This window comes from Rhinoderma darwinii, chromosome 3, assembly GCF_050947455.1.
Source record: "Rhinoderma darwinii isolate aRhiDar2 chromosome 3, aRhiDar2.hap1, whole genome shotgun sequence".
In the NCBI taxonomy this organism is placed as follows: domain Eukaryota; kingdom Metazoa; phylum Chordata; class Amphibia; order Anura; family Rhinodermatidae; genus Rhinoderma; species Rhinoderma darwinii.
In genome coordinates this window covers 168,141,555-168,157,689 of record NC_134689.1, presented here as the reverse complement: position 1 = coordinate 168,157,689, position 16,135 = coordinate 168,141,555, and the positions used below count along the sequence as shown (strand labels likewise).

Here is a 16,135-nt window from a genome sequence, read left to right as displayed (position 1 = left end):
TATATATATTTAGCCGCATCAGGCGCTTGGCAAGGCCCCAGTCTCTTTCTAGATTCACCTGGCACGACACAGATTGGCATGGCATACTGGGCGCTGAAGATCTACTGCCACTGGACAGCCGTAAACCAGGACCACGAGGAAGTAGTAAATATAAGTACACGTTGTCGTCACCTACCTCCAGCTCCTTACTCAGCCGCTTCGCTACTATCACTTCCCATTCACTGTCTCCCGGCATGCTCTGCAGCTACACGGTAGTCATAGAAACCAACGTCGCCTTGCTTACGTCTCCGAATTACAAAACAGCGCACCCCAGCGATATGTAGAGTGTACTGTCCCTTATCAAATAGCTACACCGATAAATAATAATAATAAAGAAAAAAGTCCGATGTATAAGTGGAATATATGAATTTTTGTTTTGCCCCCAATAAAAATGGCGGAGAGTGTTCGGCTTTGATAATAACGTCACGGCGTCACGTGCAGCGGTTTCAAGATGGCAGCTTCCTCTGCACTTTTACATGGATTCGTAAGGTAGTTGTAAAGGTGAAACACATGGAGGGAGATAGATCGGCGCATGGAGACCATGGTTACCCTCTGTTCCCGGACAGACACAGTTGGGAGAATAAAAAGGATCCGCTCTTGTCTGAATCCAACGGAGCGAAGTATAAATGTCAGAGGATGCTACAGATGACCATGGAAACGAGTAGGTGTGATGGGGCTGCATTCACTTCAGCTTATAATAGCAACCCTACAGCCTGGCCAATTCTCTACCCTGTGTATAGCACTCGCAGGGTTTCCGACCTCCTATTTGTTTATTTTTCTGGTCAAAATTTACATAATTAACATTTTATGAACAAATAAAAAACAAAAAAGGATCATAAAGATTATGTGAAGACCACAGCGGCATAGTCACTATAACCTTTACATGTTCCTTTTACTGTTCGTCAGGTCCATATGCCAAGCTTCTTTTAGATGCCATGAAGCTGTCTGGTTGGTAAGTGTCCCAATAATTCCTTCATTTTCCATGGCAGGAGTTACAGGGTTTTGTTTTTTTTGTTGTTGTTTTTTCATATAAAAAAAATACACCCAGATTTAGAAAACTGGTATTAGGAAAAAATATTTCCTACTAATGAAAACTTCCCTGGTGGTCTAGGGAAAAAGTAGGGGTTGTTGCCTTGTGGTCTAGGGTACATGAAGGGATTAATATTTTGTTCTCTGGCGGTCTAGGGTAAAAGTAGGGGTTGGTGCCTGGCGGTCTTGGGTAAAAGTAGGGGTTGGTGCCTGGCGGTCTAGGGTAAAAGTAGGGGTTGGTGCCTGGCGGTCTAGGGTACATGAGGGGATTCATATTTTGTTCCCTGGTGGTCTATGGTAAAATAGAGTTTGATGTCTGGCGGTTTTCTCCCTTCCCCTGGTTCCAGCGGTGTTCTTTCTGACCGGAAACTGACCGCGACATGCACATTGTGTTCAGCAGAATTCCGTTCCTGCCCTGATCATATGGATTCGTACCAAGCAGGGAAAAGGAAAGCTCCGCTAGGAACAGCCACATGTTTCTTTCGGAGATCGAGTAGAGTGCTTTATGAGCGATTTGCTTAATCATTAGGAAGCGGTCAGAGGATCTGGCACCACTGGGCCTCCCTGGCTGCGAACTATAAGACACACTTAGTGGCAAGGTTTTTTTTTTTCTTGCGAAAAAGTGTCTCCTAGTTAAAACCTGTTATTAGAGGGAGTCTATATGATGACCTAGTGTAGGTCCTGTTCTGGTCGAAAAATAAACTTTCCTCATTAGAAACCGGGGAAGTCTTATATCACAGGAGCTGGGGCGCAGGGAAGCTTGTCTTCTATACTGTATGATGAGGGTCACAGAGACTGGGTATATAGCGTACTACTTGGAGGGCAGAATGGCCAACATAATTTTAACGTGTGAGATATGTACCAATGTCTTGGTGACCAGTTTATGTCAATAGATATAAACTTACTTGGAGTGCCCCTCTCTGCTCTCTTGAATGGTCTAAATGTAACCGCTGGGGCATAAGGTCCTGTGCTGTGAAACAAGACGTATTCCAGTTCACCGGGAATACCTTTATTCATTGGAAGTGCATTGTATTTTTCAGCACGGTTTCCAGAGACCGCCATTTTTCTTGTGAAGATTGTGATGGATCAGTAAGTGGAGGCTTTGATGCGGATACATCTGAAGTAAGTAAACTGCTTATAAATAAGTCAAATGTGTTTCATATTCTGCAAGGACTTCATAACAAACTTCAAAGTAAGAGATATGCCGACTAGGGTTTTCTATAACAGAATGGTATTGTAAATTTAGATGTCCAAATAACTTTTTTTTTATTTTTTTTTTTTTTTTTTGCCCCCCTTTCAGATTGTATTATGTCAGAATAACATCCACAGTCAGTCGCACATGAACCGCGTGGTGACACATGAACTGATTCACGCGTTTGACCACTGCCGTGCACATGTTGATTGGTTTAACAACATTCGGCATTTGGCGTGCTCTGAGGTATGCATATAAAAAAAATAAATTATATTTATATATTAAGTTGACTTTCTTGTTTTAATGTATTTTTCCTGGGTATTTTCTGTACAGCCAGCTTTTAGGCCCCGTGCACACGACCGTAGTTTTCATCCATAATTACAGATCAGGTAATTACAGATGAAATTGCGGACCCATTAGTTTCTATTGGCCACAGACACCTTTCCGTTTATTTACGGATGTGTGTTCATGCCGTAGAAATTATCCACGTCACAGACTCGACCATAGAAGTCTATGGGTACTTCTGTAACTGCGGACAGCTACAGCTGTGTAGCCGTTGTATCCCTATTTGCGGACAGTAAACACCCTTAGAGCTTATTCAGATGAAGGATTGTAAACTCGGACGTGAAAAATTGCAGTTTTTCACATCTGAGTTGCACGCGTGCGGGACCTGTTTTCACGGATCCCTCATAGACTTGAGTCTCTTGAGGGATCCGTGAAAACGGACGAAAATAGGACATGTCGTGTTTTTTCACGTACCCTTCCAACGGTCTGTTAAAACAATGGTCGTGTTCACAGCCCAATTAGAATACATGCAGTCGTCTGACGGCCATTAGAAGAAGTGACTAGAGATAGTCCTATTAGACCTCAGTTTCAGTCCCTGTGACTGCGTTACAACAGATGACAACCTTTTTAGCTGGGTCTAGCAATGTCTACTGGACTTATTGGGTCCTGTTGCATAGATTGTCATTTGTTATCAGGCAGTTACAGGAAGCATGATTGAGGTCAGACAGAACTGATCCCGGTCACTGCCCATTGTCAACAGATCAGTCTCTAAGTGAGCAAGTCGTTTATTAAAGGGAAAATGGCCTATTGTTAAGCAAAGTTTTTATGTTAAACCTATTTTTTTAAGATTTTTTGGTGATGTTTTTAATATTTTCTATGTTATAGTCTATTAAAAAAATAAAAGCAATTCTAAAATCTTGCAGTTTTCATTCTGGTCACTTACTGTCCCATAGAGGTCACTTCTCAGCAGTCCTCTCATTATCATCACAGAAAGGTTCACACTTACAGGTGACACCTTTATATAACTAACACAGGATCCACTGTTCATAATAGACTAACACTTTCTGTAGATCTCATTTTCATTATCACAGGCAGGAATTCAATAAAACGTAACGCCGATATATATAGATAACACAGGATCCACCACTGACAATAGAGGATGGACACAGCTCCACTCCTATCCCTTTCTGCACAGGTCACAGAGCATGTCTGGAAAGCTCTCCCATAGAAGTCAATGGGTCCCTTCCTGTTAATACAGTAGGTTCCTATGGACCATGTGACTGATGTAAAGCATATTTAAATTCTGTTAACAGTAGCTCAGGAGAGATGGCTGCCCCATAATCATCCACAGAAAATAGAATAAAAACAGATTTAAAAAAAAAAAAGTATCCGTATGTGGTTTTAATTAGTATAAAAATAATATAGGTGACACATTCACCTATATGAGAAGAAGGCTGCAATACCTGTGAATCGCCGCTAAACGCATGTCGACGATTCATGGTTTGCAAGAAGAAATGAAGGGAAAGCAGTGTTCGTACGAGCACTGCGGCTCCTTCAAAACAGCTGATCGGCGGAGGTCCCGGGAGTTGGACCCCGACCCATCATCTATCGATGGCCTATCCTGAGGATAGGCCGTACATTTTTAGGGACTGGAAAACCCTTTTAACAGTAATTGTCATGGCATTATACACTCTCTTCCATTTAATGGAAATCTTCTCTATCTGCTGTATTATAAAGGATTTCCACACAAAACATACAAATAATATAAGGTATTTTGCTTTCCCTCCTAATCTTGCATGCAGGGTGGTACAGTTGCAGAGGTAATAGTAAAATGCTGGAGGACTCTTATGCATTGGTCCTATTAATTAGAATAGAACCGTGCACGAGACTCCTCGGATGGTAGAGCAGTGACCCTTAAGGCTATGTTCACACAGAGTTTTTTGCAGGTAGAAATTCTGCCTCAATTCCGCTTGGAATTTTGAGGCAGATTTTGATCTGCCTGCACGCTGTTTGCCGCGTTTTTCGCCCGCGGCCATTGAGCGCCACGGGCAAAAACTCTGAGAAATACGCTTTCTCTGCCTCCCATTGATGTCAAATGGGAGGTCAGAGATGTAAACGCCCGAAGATATGGCATGTCTCTTCGTGTTCCCGCGAGACTGTTTCTCCGTTTGCAGCAAAAAACTCCTCTGCCTCCCATTGAAATCAATGGGAGGCATTTTCGGACGTTTTTTTTGCGCGTTTTACGCATCAAAATAAGTGTCAAAAACTCAGTGTGAACTAACCCTTAGGAGACTTTCGTGACTTCAGCAGTGAGGTGACCAGTAAAGATGGCAGTTGGGGACAGTTTAGAGATTCTTCTCAAGGCTTGTTAGAGGATCTGTCACTAGTTTAGTAATGCCCTATTCACTAGCTAATCTAATTTGCGCTGTCACACTGATAATTAAAGTGAAAATTGTGTCCCAAAACATTTATTGTTTTAAAAGTTATGAGGTTTTTTTCTATGTAAATGAGCATTTATTAGACAAGTGGGTGTCACCACCAGCGATTCTCCTGAAGTGGCGCTACCTCACAGCCTCCGACGCATGAAGCTGCTTCACACGCTGTGGGAGACTGAGGCTGGAGGGAAGGGGGATCACTTCAAATAGCTATATCTCCGGCTGTGGCATATGAAAGAGGAGATTCTAATCCTTCATATGGCGCCAGGATTGCAGTTGTAGGTGTGACACGACCGGAGATATCGCCAGTTAAAAACAAAGTCGGGGATGGAAGCTGTATACTATATGATCACCCTGTGTTGCTGGGCAGGGAAGGGGGAAAAGTTGTAGTATGATTGGACAGCATCATACAAAAAACATTACACCACCCAGAGTGAAAGGAAAGTAACCTCCCATTTGGCAAGTATAGCCAAATTAGCATATTTAGAATAATGCTCATAACTTTTTGAATCATTTTTGAAAAAATATGCTGTAGTTATCCAAATCATAGCACCTATTAGATTAGTTAGGAGATAGGGCATTAATAAACTAGTGACAGATCCTCTTTAAATAGTATGTTTGTACTAAAACCACTGCTGTTCAATATTCTTGCAATTTCCATTTTGTCCTCTGTAGATTAGAGCTGCCAATCTCAGCGGAGACTGCTCACTTAGTAATGAAATTAGCCGCTTTCATTTTGGCTTGAAACAACATCATCAGGTATGTCAAGAAATTTTTTTGGGCGTTTTATCGTTTTTTGCTAATGTATAAATGGACTCATCTAGATATTGTAGTTAAAGGAACACAATCTAGAAATGAATGGTAAAAGTTAATAGAAGATAAACTTGTCCACTGTATTTGTAGGATCTTCTGCATGTTCCAGAAACGAACAGTTTGGTAGAAATCTTACACAGAACGTGGGTTCATTTCCTGTTGATCTCTTCCATTTTTTTGGTTGGCAGATGGCTGTGGGAGCAGGGTTTAACATTCATCATCTCTTATTGCAGACAGGGCGGGGGGGGCTCCTTCTGTAGCTAGTTGTCTTACAGCCAGACACCGGTTTGTCACAATTTGGAGATATAAAAATATATAATATCTGCACACTAATACACTATAATACTCCGGTACAGCAAAAGTTATAAGAAAGGGTCCAATTTCTTAAAGTCACAAATAAAACAAAAACGAAGGCCCATGCACACGACCGTAGATTTTATCCGTGATTACGGACCCATTCATTTCTATGGCTGACGGACACCTTCCGGTATATTTACGGGAAGGTGTCCGGGCCTTACAAAGTTTCCGTAAAAAATAGGACATGTCCTATTTTTTTATTTTACGGACCGTGTTCCCATAATTTATAATGGAAGCACAGCCCGCAAATGCGGATGACTTCGCCATCGGCCGTGCCTATAATCACAGACCGTGGTTACGGGCACCGTCGTGTGCATGGGGCCTAACTGTTGCGCTCTGGCGGTATCTAGTAGGGAAAGGATTACAGCTGATCGCGTTCTCACTTGTTCCAGCATTAGATGACCGTTATCACCTTTTAAGATACAAATGCACACCATTAAGATCCTATATCCTGTGCAATCTCTATATCCGCAAATGACACAAACATACGAAAATAGCGTAATAACGTCCAAATTACGTTAGAGTTCTTAGTCTGATTTATTTATGCTCACAAGGTAAATGTTTAAAAACCGCATGTGGCAATATTAAAATCCACGTGGCAAACAAAAACTCCAACAGGCCAACTCGAGTTTTGCTTGGCTCGGCTTCTTCTGGGGAATTGCTGTTTAATTCATTGGCAGAATTTCTGTTTTATTGATCACCTCACCTCCAACAAAAACAGACAAAAGTAATCAAAATGTCATATGCACCCAAAAATGGTACTATTAAAAACTACAGATTGGCCAGTAAAAAACAAGGCCTTCGACCGCTCCATCGACGGAAAAATAAAAGTTATGGATCTCAGAATATGGTGACGCAACCATTATTTTTTTTTATTTTTTTATTTGACAACTTTTATTTTGTAAGACAAAAAAAACTATACAAATTTGGTATGTGTCATCGTATCGACTTGCAGAATAAAGTTATGTCATTTTTTTACTGCACAGGGAACGCCCTAAAAGCAAAGCCCAAGAAATCGTGGAGAAATTGCTGGGTTTAATTCCAGAGCTCCCTAGGGATGTTTCCCCATCGGCACCCCCGCAACGCAATCATGGGGCACCTATGTTTTTCCATGGAAGCCAGGAGCCTAACAAAGGTGTCAGGTCTGCCTTCAGCAACTGCCTAATATGCCATGCCAGAGGCATGGCCTAATAGATTGCCTGTCAGCTTTACACTGACATACAAAAATGCTTTGGCATACGAAGTATACCAAAGCATTATATTTGCGATTTAGAAGATTGCAAAGAAGTGAGACTAAAAATGAAAAAATTGAAAACGTCCGTTTATGAAAAAAATTAAAGAATACTGTAAAATTAAAAAAAACACTTTTTTCATGTAAATTGGTTATATTTAGTAAAAGTGTAAAAAAAACAAAACACATACACATATGGTATCGTAACGACTCTAACAATGAAGTTAACACGTTAATTAAACCGCTGGGTGAACAGCGTCCAAATAAAATGCAAAAAACCACCGCAAAATTACTTTACTTTTTCCATTCCCACCACATAAAATAAAGTTAATCAGTTCCATGTACCCCAAAATAGAACCAATTTAAAACCACACCTTGTCCCGCAAAAAAAAACATGGCGACCTCAACAGAAAAATAAGTCACGGCTCTTGGAATGCGGCGATGCAAAAACAAGTAATTTTTTATTTTTAAAGGGGTTTTGTTGTGCAAACGTAGGAAAAAATATAAAACCTTTACATATTTGGCATCCCCGTAATCTAGGTAACCTATTGTTTACACCGCATAGTGAACGGCAAAAATTTATAACGCAAATAAACTATGCTGAAATAGCGGTTTATTTTTAATTCCTTCCTAAAATAAAGTTAATAAAAGTTAATCAATATATTATATGCATCTAAAAATGGTGCAATTGAAAAATACAACTCGTCCCGCAAGAAACAAGCCCTTATAGGGCTATGTCGACGAAATAAAACAGTCACGACTCTTGGAATGCGACAGTAAAAAAACAAAAAATAATCCCTCGTCATTAAGGCCGAAAAAGGCCTGGTCGTTAAGGGGTTAAAGAGAAGCTCTGGGCACATGCTTGTAAAAGCTTATTAGCTAGTATATAGTAACAGCTCTGTAAGTAATTTTTGACGGAGAGATAACTGTCTGACCTCACAAAACTTCTGCAAACTTCCATTCAGAGGTCTGCTGAGGGACATGTCCTTAGCCCGCCGGTGTGATGACTGACCGCTGCTGATCAGCTCAGTGCTGCTGTATGTAATATTAACCCTGAAATACCAATGTTTATATTAAGGAGCTGTTCTGCCATTAGTCTACACCTGACCACCAATAATGGTTTTACCGGCGTCCTCTATGGCTGCTTTTGTCTGCATAGGTGTAACCGGTGATGGAGTATTCAGCTAGGCAGAGATAACCCCTTCTGGTGTGTTAACCCTCTGAGCGGCGAGGCATTCCAACTGACATAGTATAACTGCGGAGAAGCCTTGCTGCTCAGGGGGCTAACATGACAGAAGCTGTTATCTCTGCCTAGCTGAAGGAGCTAGGTGCGGTGGTGCAGTTTTTCGGCCGGTACGTCCGCTTGCAGAAAACTGCACATAAAACAAAAAAAGTTTCATACTTACGCAGCCATGGCGACGCGTCCCTCCTCCTGGGATGACGTTTCAACTCATGTGACCACTGCAGCCTGTGATTGGCTGCAGTGGTCACATAGGAGGCAACGTCATCCCCGAAGGCCGGCCTGGACGAAGAAACGCAGAATTCTGGGTAAGTATATGATTTTTTTTTTTTTTGAGTTGCGTTTTTTGCAGCAGAATCGCTTTGTTTCCGTAGCAAAAAAACGCAACATCTGATTGTTGCGAGTTTTACCTTCCCATTCTATTCAATGGGGAAAACCTTAACAAATAATCAGCAATTATGCAAGTACAATTGACATACTGCAGATTAAAAAACTGCACCGCAGCTACATTTCTGAGCGTTTTTTCCGCTCCGCATTTACGCAGCATGTGGATGAGATTTGTTCAAATCTCATCCATTCTGCTGCTATTGTATTATGCCGCAGTATTTACGCTACATGAGAACTCACCGTTAGGCCTTATTCAGACTAGCGTTTAACATGTTCGTGTGATGGGCATTAAAAAAAGGCCGTCACACGAATGCATGTATTTCAATTGGGCCGTTCACGCGGCCACCGTTTTAACGGACCGTGTGAAGGGTCCTTAGGATATATAGGGCATGTCCTTTTTTTTTTTTTTTTTTTTTTTTTTTTTAGTCCGTTTTCACGGATCCCTCAATAGACTCCAGTCTATGACTGATCTGTGAAAATGGGTCCCACACGGGTGCAACTCGGATGTGAAAAACAGCAGTTTTTCACGTCTGAGTTTGCACTTGTTCGTGTGAATCTGACCTTTAGGGCGGATTTACACGAGCGTGTGCGTTTTTGCGCACGCGAAAAACCTCGGCGTTTTGCGTGTGCAAAAGGCACTTAACAGCTCCGTGTGTCATCACATAGGATGCGCGGCTGCGTGCTTTTCGCACAGTCGCCATCATTAAGACACTCTGTTTGGATGTTTGTAAACATTGTTTTCATTCATACTTTTGACTGCTATTGCGCGAATCACGCACGTCCCACGGAAGTGCTTCCGTGTGGTGCGCGTGATTTTCAGGCACCCATTGACTTCAATGGGTGCGTGATGCGCGAAAAACGCAGAAATATAGGACCGGTCGTGAGTTTTACGCAGTGGACTCACGCTGCGCAAAAATCACTGACAGTCTGCACTGCCCAATAGACTAACATAGGTCCGTGCGACACGCGTTGCACGGACGTATTACACGTTTGTGTAAATCCGCCCTTAGTGTTTTAGCTGCCTTCTCACTGAAATCCAAAGTTTATTATTTTTGTACATGCAGGCAAAGGTGGAGCTTCTCTTTTTTTCATTTGTTCAGGTTTTTTGGAGGGGATTTTTTTGTAAGTCTTGTCCACTATCACCGCAATTGCAACAGTATTGGGAAGCCAAAGCCAGAAATGGAACTTGAGCAGAGAAAAAGGTATTATGGAAAGACTTGAATGTCTTCCAATTTTGGATCCACTCATAGTTTTGGGTTACAAATATTGAAGCTAAATATTGGTCAAAACGGGATAGGTTATCCGTATATGATCGATGGGGGTCCCACACACGGAACTTGCACTGATCAGCTGACTCCGGGCACCGGATGTTATGCAGTGGCCAGTGACTGAAACAGCCGGCTCTGTACACTGCATAGCGGCTGCACTGCAGCTCTGCTCCTATTCACTTGAACAGGAGCAGAGCTGCACAACCACAGCACGGCCGCTATACTGTGACTGCATCGCATTTCGCCATCAACCTATTGCAACTGTTGCAAAAATTCGAACTTGCTGGATTTTGTTTCGCAAGTCGCACACGACATGGCTTTCCAAGGACGGCACTGTAAACCGTGTGCAACAGATCTTTATAAGGACATGACAGAAAAAATCGTAAATCTCAATCACATGCTACTCGCGCACAAATAGCACCCAATAGAAGTTGTGCAACATCAAATCACATACCTTTTTTTTGTCTCGCCGCACTTATGTGAGTTAGTGTTTTGCGACGCATGTCACCGTGTAGCCCTAGCCTAAATCAGATGTTTGTTTCTTTGTAAAAGGTTGCTGATAGCTAGATTGGACTACTTGGTGGCAGGTGTAGGCAAATTAGGTTTTTTGCAAGTAGTTTTTGGTAGTTCGGCAGAACAGTAGATGCAGAGCCTTAAGTGTTATGGAAAAGCAAAATTAAGCCGCTCCTTTCTTGAGGTTTATTCAGACGAACGTATGTCAAAACGGCTGTGAAAAACTGCAGTTTTTCACAGCCGATTTTCACATGTGCAAAGCCAGGTTTTACGGATCTCTTATAGCTTAAATCTATTGAGGGATCCGTGAAAACTGACAAAAATAGGACATGTCCTGTTTTTTCACAGGCTGTTCAAACGGTCTGTTAAAACAACGGCCGTTTGAATATTCCCATAGAAATACATTCAGTCGTGCGACCGCTATTAAAAAAAAGTCACACGGACTATTTCAACATTCATCTGAATAAGCCCTTAAAAAGTAAAGATCTCAGGGGAGGTAGATGTTGACGCAATCCTGGCCAAAATATATTAGGTGTGTCAACTGACACCCGTCAGTGCACTTATCCAGATCCAAATCCATTAGTTATATCGGAGAGAAGTAAGACACACAGAGGCAATGCTTTGTATACCTAAAGAAATGCTTCTCTGCTTGATTGATTGAAATGCAATTACAATAATATCTTTCAGAAGGGGAGTAGTCTTGAGGTCAGCCACTCGTTTACAATGTGATGTTGGCTCTGCCTCAAACACTCAAATGGGGATTTGGTCATGCTGAGCCAATCCACGAGCATGGAAGACCCTATGCGTAAGGCTACAATTTCCCATGACATGCAACGTCATCACGACCACACAGCTGCAGTAAACAAACTGTGTTCCCAGACGGTCGCAGGTGGCAGACTCATTTCTCATAATAAAAAAGTGTGAATATTTAGCTATATTCTCCATAACAAGGAATACTAAACTTTTAGCTAAAAAAAAAATCCAAAACCATGTAATTGTTCACAGACAATCCCAGCAGGAATGCACTTTCTTAACCCCTTAATGACCGGGACATTTTGCGCGTTAATGACCAAGGATTATTTTTTGTTTTTTCACGGTTGCATTCCAAGAGTCGTAACTTTTTTTTTTTTATTCCGTCGACATCGCCGTATAAGGGCTTGTTTTTTGCGGGACGAGTTGTATTTCGTAATTGTACCATTTTTAGATGCTTATAATATATTGATTAACTTTTATTAACTTTATTTTAGGAGAGAATTGAAAATAAGCAGCTATTCCAGAATTGATTTTCACGTTATAAATTTACGCCGTTTACTATGCAGCGTAAATGACATGTTAACTTTATTCTATGGGTCGGCACGATTACGGGGATACCAAATATGTAAAGGTTTTATATGTTTTCCTACGTTTGCACAATAAAAATAAATAAATAAATTTTTTTATGGGGGGAATGGGAGAAAAGAGAGAATTTTGCGTTTTTTTTGGATGCCGTTCATCCGGCGGTTTAATTATTGTGTTCATTTTATTGGTCAAGTTGTTACGATCGCAGGGATACCATATATGTGCATGTGTTACTTTTGTTTTGACACTTTTACTAAATAAAACCACTTTTTGGGCAAAAAAAGTAGTTTTATTTGATTTTGACAGTAATTTTTTTTTTTTCCACAAACTTTATTTAACTGATCGCATATATAATGCTTTGATATATTTAGTATACCAAAGCATTGGAAGAAACAGAAGAAATGATCCAGCGCTGAGTCTAGTTGTTGGTTAAAAAGGAAGCGATGTTCCCACCTTTATTGGGGTGATGTAGGTTAAAATTGTAGGGAGACTCAGTCCCAAGAAAAATGTGAGTAGGCGGTTATGCCCTGGCCTACGCGTTTCGAGCAACTCCTGTGCTCTTAGTCATGGCAAAGGAGAGGAATATCTGCCTCAAAGTTCCAAACGGAATTTTGAGGCAGATATTCCTCCCCCAAAATACTCCGTGTGAACATAGCCTAAGGCAGATTTTCCTCTGCCTGTATGCCCGAAGATGGGACATGTCACTACTTTTTCCCGCGAGCCGGTTTTTCCGCTCGCGGGAAAAGAACGCCTCTACCTTCCATTGAAATCAATTGGAGGCATTTTTGGCCTTTTCTTGGCGCGTTTTCCGACGCGGTTTCCGCGTCACAAACTCAGTGTGAACTCCCCCTAGATACAAAAAAAACAAACAAATGTGATTTGTAGTAAAATGTTGAGAAAAATGTTCAGGTTCTTTGTTATATCATATGATGCTCGTTTCTTTCTGTCGATTTTATTCTTAGAATGTTCTCATGCACTTATTTCTTTTATTTCAAAACCTAAATTAAATTTATTGAACAGAAAATGTTGAGAATAATGAATATTTAGTAAATAACAAGACACTAGGAATGGACTGCTGCCTATGCGTTGTCCTGGAGTCCATAATAACACCAACCCCATATTACGTCCCTTGAATTCTGCATTCTCAATTATCCTTATTTGTATCCGTTTCGATGCTCCATGACAATAAAACATGTTGTTTATACAAGAAATATGACCCTGATTTCTGATCTAATCTTTCCTAATTTCCCTACTAGGCATGTGTAAGAGACCGCGCTCTTCGCTCTATATTGGCCGTCAGACAGATCAGTCGTGAGGCAGCAGAAAAGGCCGTAGATGACGTGTTTGAATCGTGTTTTAGTGACCATGAGCCATTTGGCCGAATTCCTCATTGTAAAAGTGATGCCAACATGGCATACAGAGATTTTAAAAACCGAGGAAGAGATTATTCAAACCTTTGAACTACAAAAATAATGACACATAAATCAGGTTTCAAATGGATTCATGTTATGATGTAGTAATCCTAAACCAGAGTTGCACGCCTCAAGCAGATATATATATATATATATATATATATATATATTTTATTTTTATTTTTTTTGCAGCACAGCAAAGCCTCAATGCTTATAATGAAATCTGATAAGCTATGTCTCATACCATGGTTGTGTGTTTTATTGTATGTCTTTTTAAATTTGATATTTAATTCCGTGATTTATAAAATTTATAATTTCTGAGAGCACTTTTGAATCTGTTAGCCTGGATCATGCAAAAGGATTAGAAATAACTAAACAGGGTTTCATGTCCGTCCTAGTCTGTGGATTAATTCATTTAAAAGTAATATAGTGGTGCCCAAAGCCACTAGTGCCAAGATCTGCACTCGCCACCTAATAATTACAGTACACATTACAATACATTTTCTCGTTTCAGATTAATTATTACTTTAACCTGAAATGCCCACGAGAATTAAAAAGATTGTCTCACGACAAACATGGCATATCCTGCGGATATGCCATAAATATCTGGCACACGCACGTATCCCCGACACCTTGGAGTGACTGAACCAGTGTAGCTCGGTGAGCTCCGCTTTTTCCTTAATTCCCAGCCACCGCTGCACTGACTCCGGTTCGGGTCCCAGACGTGGAAGTGCATCTATCAGACATTCATGACCTATCCTGTGGATAAGTGTCTGTCGTGAGACAACCCTATTGAGGTGGCTTGATTCTGGGGCTAAAACCTAGCATAGACAAAGGTATATCTGCTTTATAAATTGCTGTAATTTGGGACTATAGGAGGCACTCAAGTTCAGACTATACAAAAAAAAATTTTGTGCATTACTTGCTCTTATAGCACATTCTCTGTGACACTTGCAGAGGGGTGACCTCATGGTGAAACAGGACAGGGTGCATGAGAGGAAGGTTTGGGAATTTCACCACCACGTCACGCCCTCCAGCTCCACCTGCTGTAGGTACTCTTCAGTGTCACAATAAATAGAGCATGAATACACATTTGCACTAGTGTATTTGATCAGTATTTTATTTTTGTGTTTAAGCCCAGATTAGTAAAACCTGAAGTGGGATCCATTATAGGTTTTATTTGTTAAAGATCCACTCCTGGTTTTGAAAAAACATACAAAAGACTGATCTAATATGAAAGTGTGAACGAGGCCTCAGACTGAACTGGGTGGATCTTCTGTCCTTCCAACATTAGTTTAAAAGGGGCTAGTGTTGTAAGTACCTGGAGCTACACTTGCAAACATGGGAAATGTTTATATTGATTCCCGTCACAAGCATAACCAGAGACCTACCGAAAGGAAATTTTAACTACGCCTCTGAACACAACAGACTATAAAGCATACTTGCCTACTTTTAAGAAATGTTCACATGTGCAGGGTTTTACTTATTTTTGTATTTTTTTTTATTATTTTTTTTAAAGGCGGGTTTCCAGGTATGTTACCCACAGTCGAGACGTATTCCCTCTGACATTCCACGTGCAGGCAACACTGCTATAAAATGCTCTGGTACAGAAGTTCACATTAAAGAGGTTGTCTCAGCACAGACAACCCCTTTAGGCACCACTCAGCCAGCTGCATTTGAGCTTCTGTACTACGGCCACAAGTCTCGACCCTACTGTGTGTCTGATCCCCGGACTAACCGCATCGTAGATCCCTGATACTAATCTATAGATTTTGCAGCTATAGATCTTTTCTGCGGTTAGTCTGATTCAATAGACCCACGGTCAGGCCAGAACTTTACTGCCATGTGATTGAGGCCTGAGGGTATATTGACATCGCTTACGGTTAGGTCCAGAATTATTTGGACAGTGACACAATCTTCATGATTTGGGCTCTGCATGCCACCACATTGGATTTGAAATGAAACAACTGAGATGCGATTGAAGTGTAGACTTCCAGGTTTAATTCAAGGGGTTGAATAAAAATATCCTGTGAAACGTTTAGGAATTGCAACCATTTTTCTACACAGCCTCCTCATTTCAGGGGCTCAAAAGTAATTGGACAAATTAACATTACCAGAAATAAAAAAATTTTTTTAAATACTTTTGTAGAGAATCCTTTGCGGGCAGTGACTGCCTGAAGTCTGGAACCCATGGACATCACCAAACGCTGGGTTTCCTCCTTTGTGTTGCTTTGCCAGGCCTTTACCTCAGCTGTCTTCAGTTGTTGCTTGTTTCTGGGTCTTTCTGCCTTAAAGAGAACCTTTCACCTCCCCATACATGTGCAGCATGTAATGGGGAGGGCTGCACAAACCCTGGGGCACTTTACTTTTTTTTCCCTACCCTCCTCTGTTTAGATATCGGTGCGGTTATATTTGGCGCCCGATATTTAAATAACACCCTGAACTGTCAGTGGGGCATGTAATGGCAAGTGGGTGTGTTACTATGGCTGTGACACTCTCCGATCAGCTACGGACAGTGCCACAGCAAGAGCTGGAGAGAGGAGAGTGTGTGCGCGACTCGCGAGAGGTCACACAGTCTTGTCCTTGTCTGCCGAGA

The 16,135-nt window shown here is 41.2% G+C and overlaps 2 protein-coding genes across 6 annotated transcripts in view; one reads left to right on the top strand and one right to left on the bottom strand.

The window, feature by feature from the left end:
* The window catches only part of RPAP3 (RNA polymerase II associated protein 3), a 41,570-nt gene extending 41,242 nt beyond the window's left edge, over positions 1–328 (bottom strand). The window contains exon 1 of one of the 3 annotated variants that reach the window (XM_075857017.1): positions 176–328. The gene's annotated coding sequence lies outside the window, so the exon portion shown is untranslated. Of the gene's footprint in view, positions 1–58; positions 146–175 lie in introns of those variants that run through there. The other 2 variants (XM_075857015.1, XM_075857016.1) reach the window with 2 other exon arrangements.
* On the top strand, positions 99–14,888 carry LOC142749248 (mitochondrial inner membrane protease ATP23 homolog). 3 transcript variants are annotated; one of them, XM_075857018.1, is made up of 6 exons: positions 99–700; positions 946–991; positions 2,109–2,190; positions 2,369–2,506; positions 5,656–5,739; positions 13,384–14,888. In XM_075857018.1, exons 1-6 carry the CDS (start codon positions 403–405, stop codon positions 13,585–13,587), a joined length of 852 nt encoding a protein of 283 aa, XP_075713133.1. In that variant the 5' UTR covers positions 99–402; the 3' UTR covers positions 13,588–14,888. The 3 variants fall into 3 exon arrangements, with proteins under 3 accessions (XP_075713133.1, XP_075713134.1, XP_075713135.1); XM_075857019.1 differs by having other exon boundaries at positions 460–528; XM_075857020.1 differs by having other exon boundaries at positions 652–704.
* Positions 14,889–16,135: the final 1,247 nt, after the last annotated feature.

Bases quoted from the DNA above. Each gene is read 5' to 3' on its own strand.
- LOC142749248 (XM_075857018.1), top strand. From the start codon at position 403: ATGAATTTTTGTTTTGCCCCCAATAAAAATGGCGGAGAGTGTTCGGCT. The intron at 992-2,108 runs GTAAGTGTCCCA...TGTATTTTTCAG, and splicing joins GCCATGAAGCTGTCTGGTTG to CACGGTTTCCAGAGACCGCC. The intron at 2,507-5,655 runs GTATGCATATAA...TGTCCTCTGTAG, and splicing joins GGCATTTGGCGTGCTCTGAG to ATTAGAGCTGCCAATCTCAG.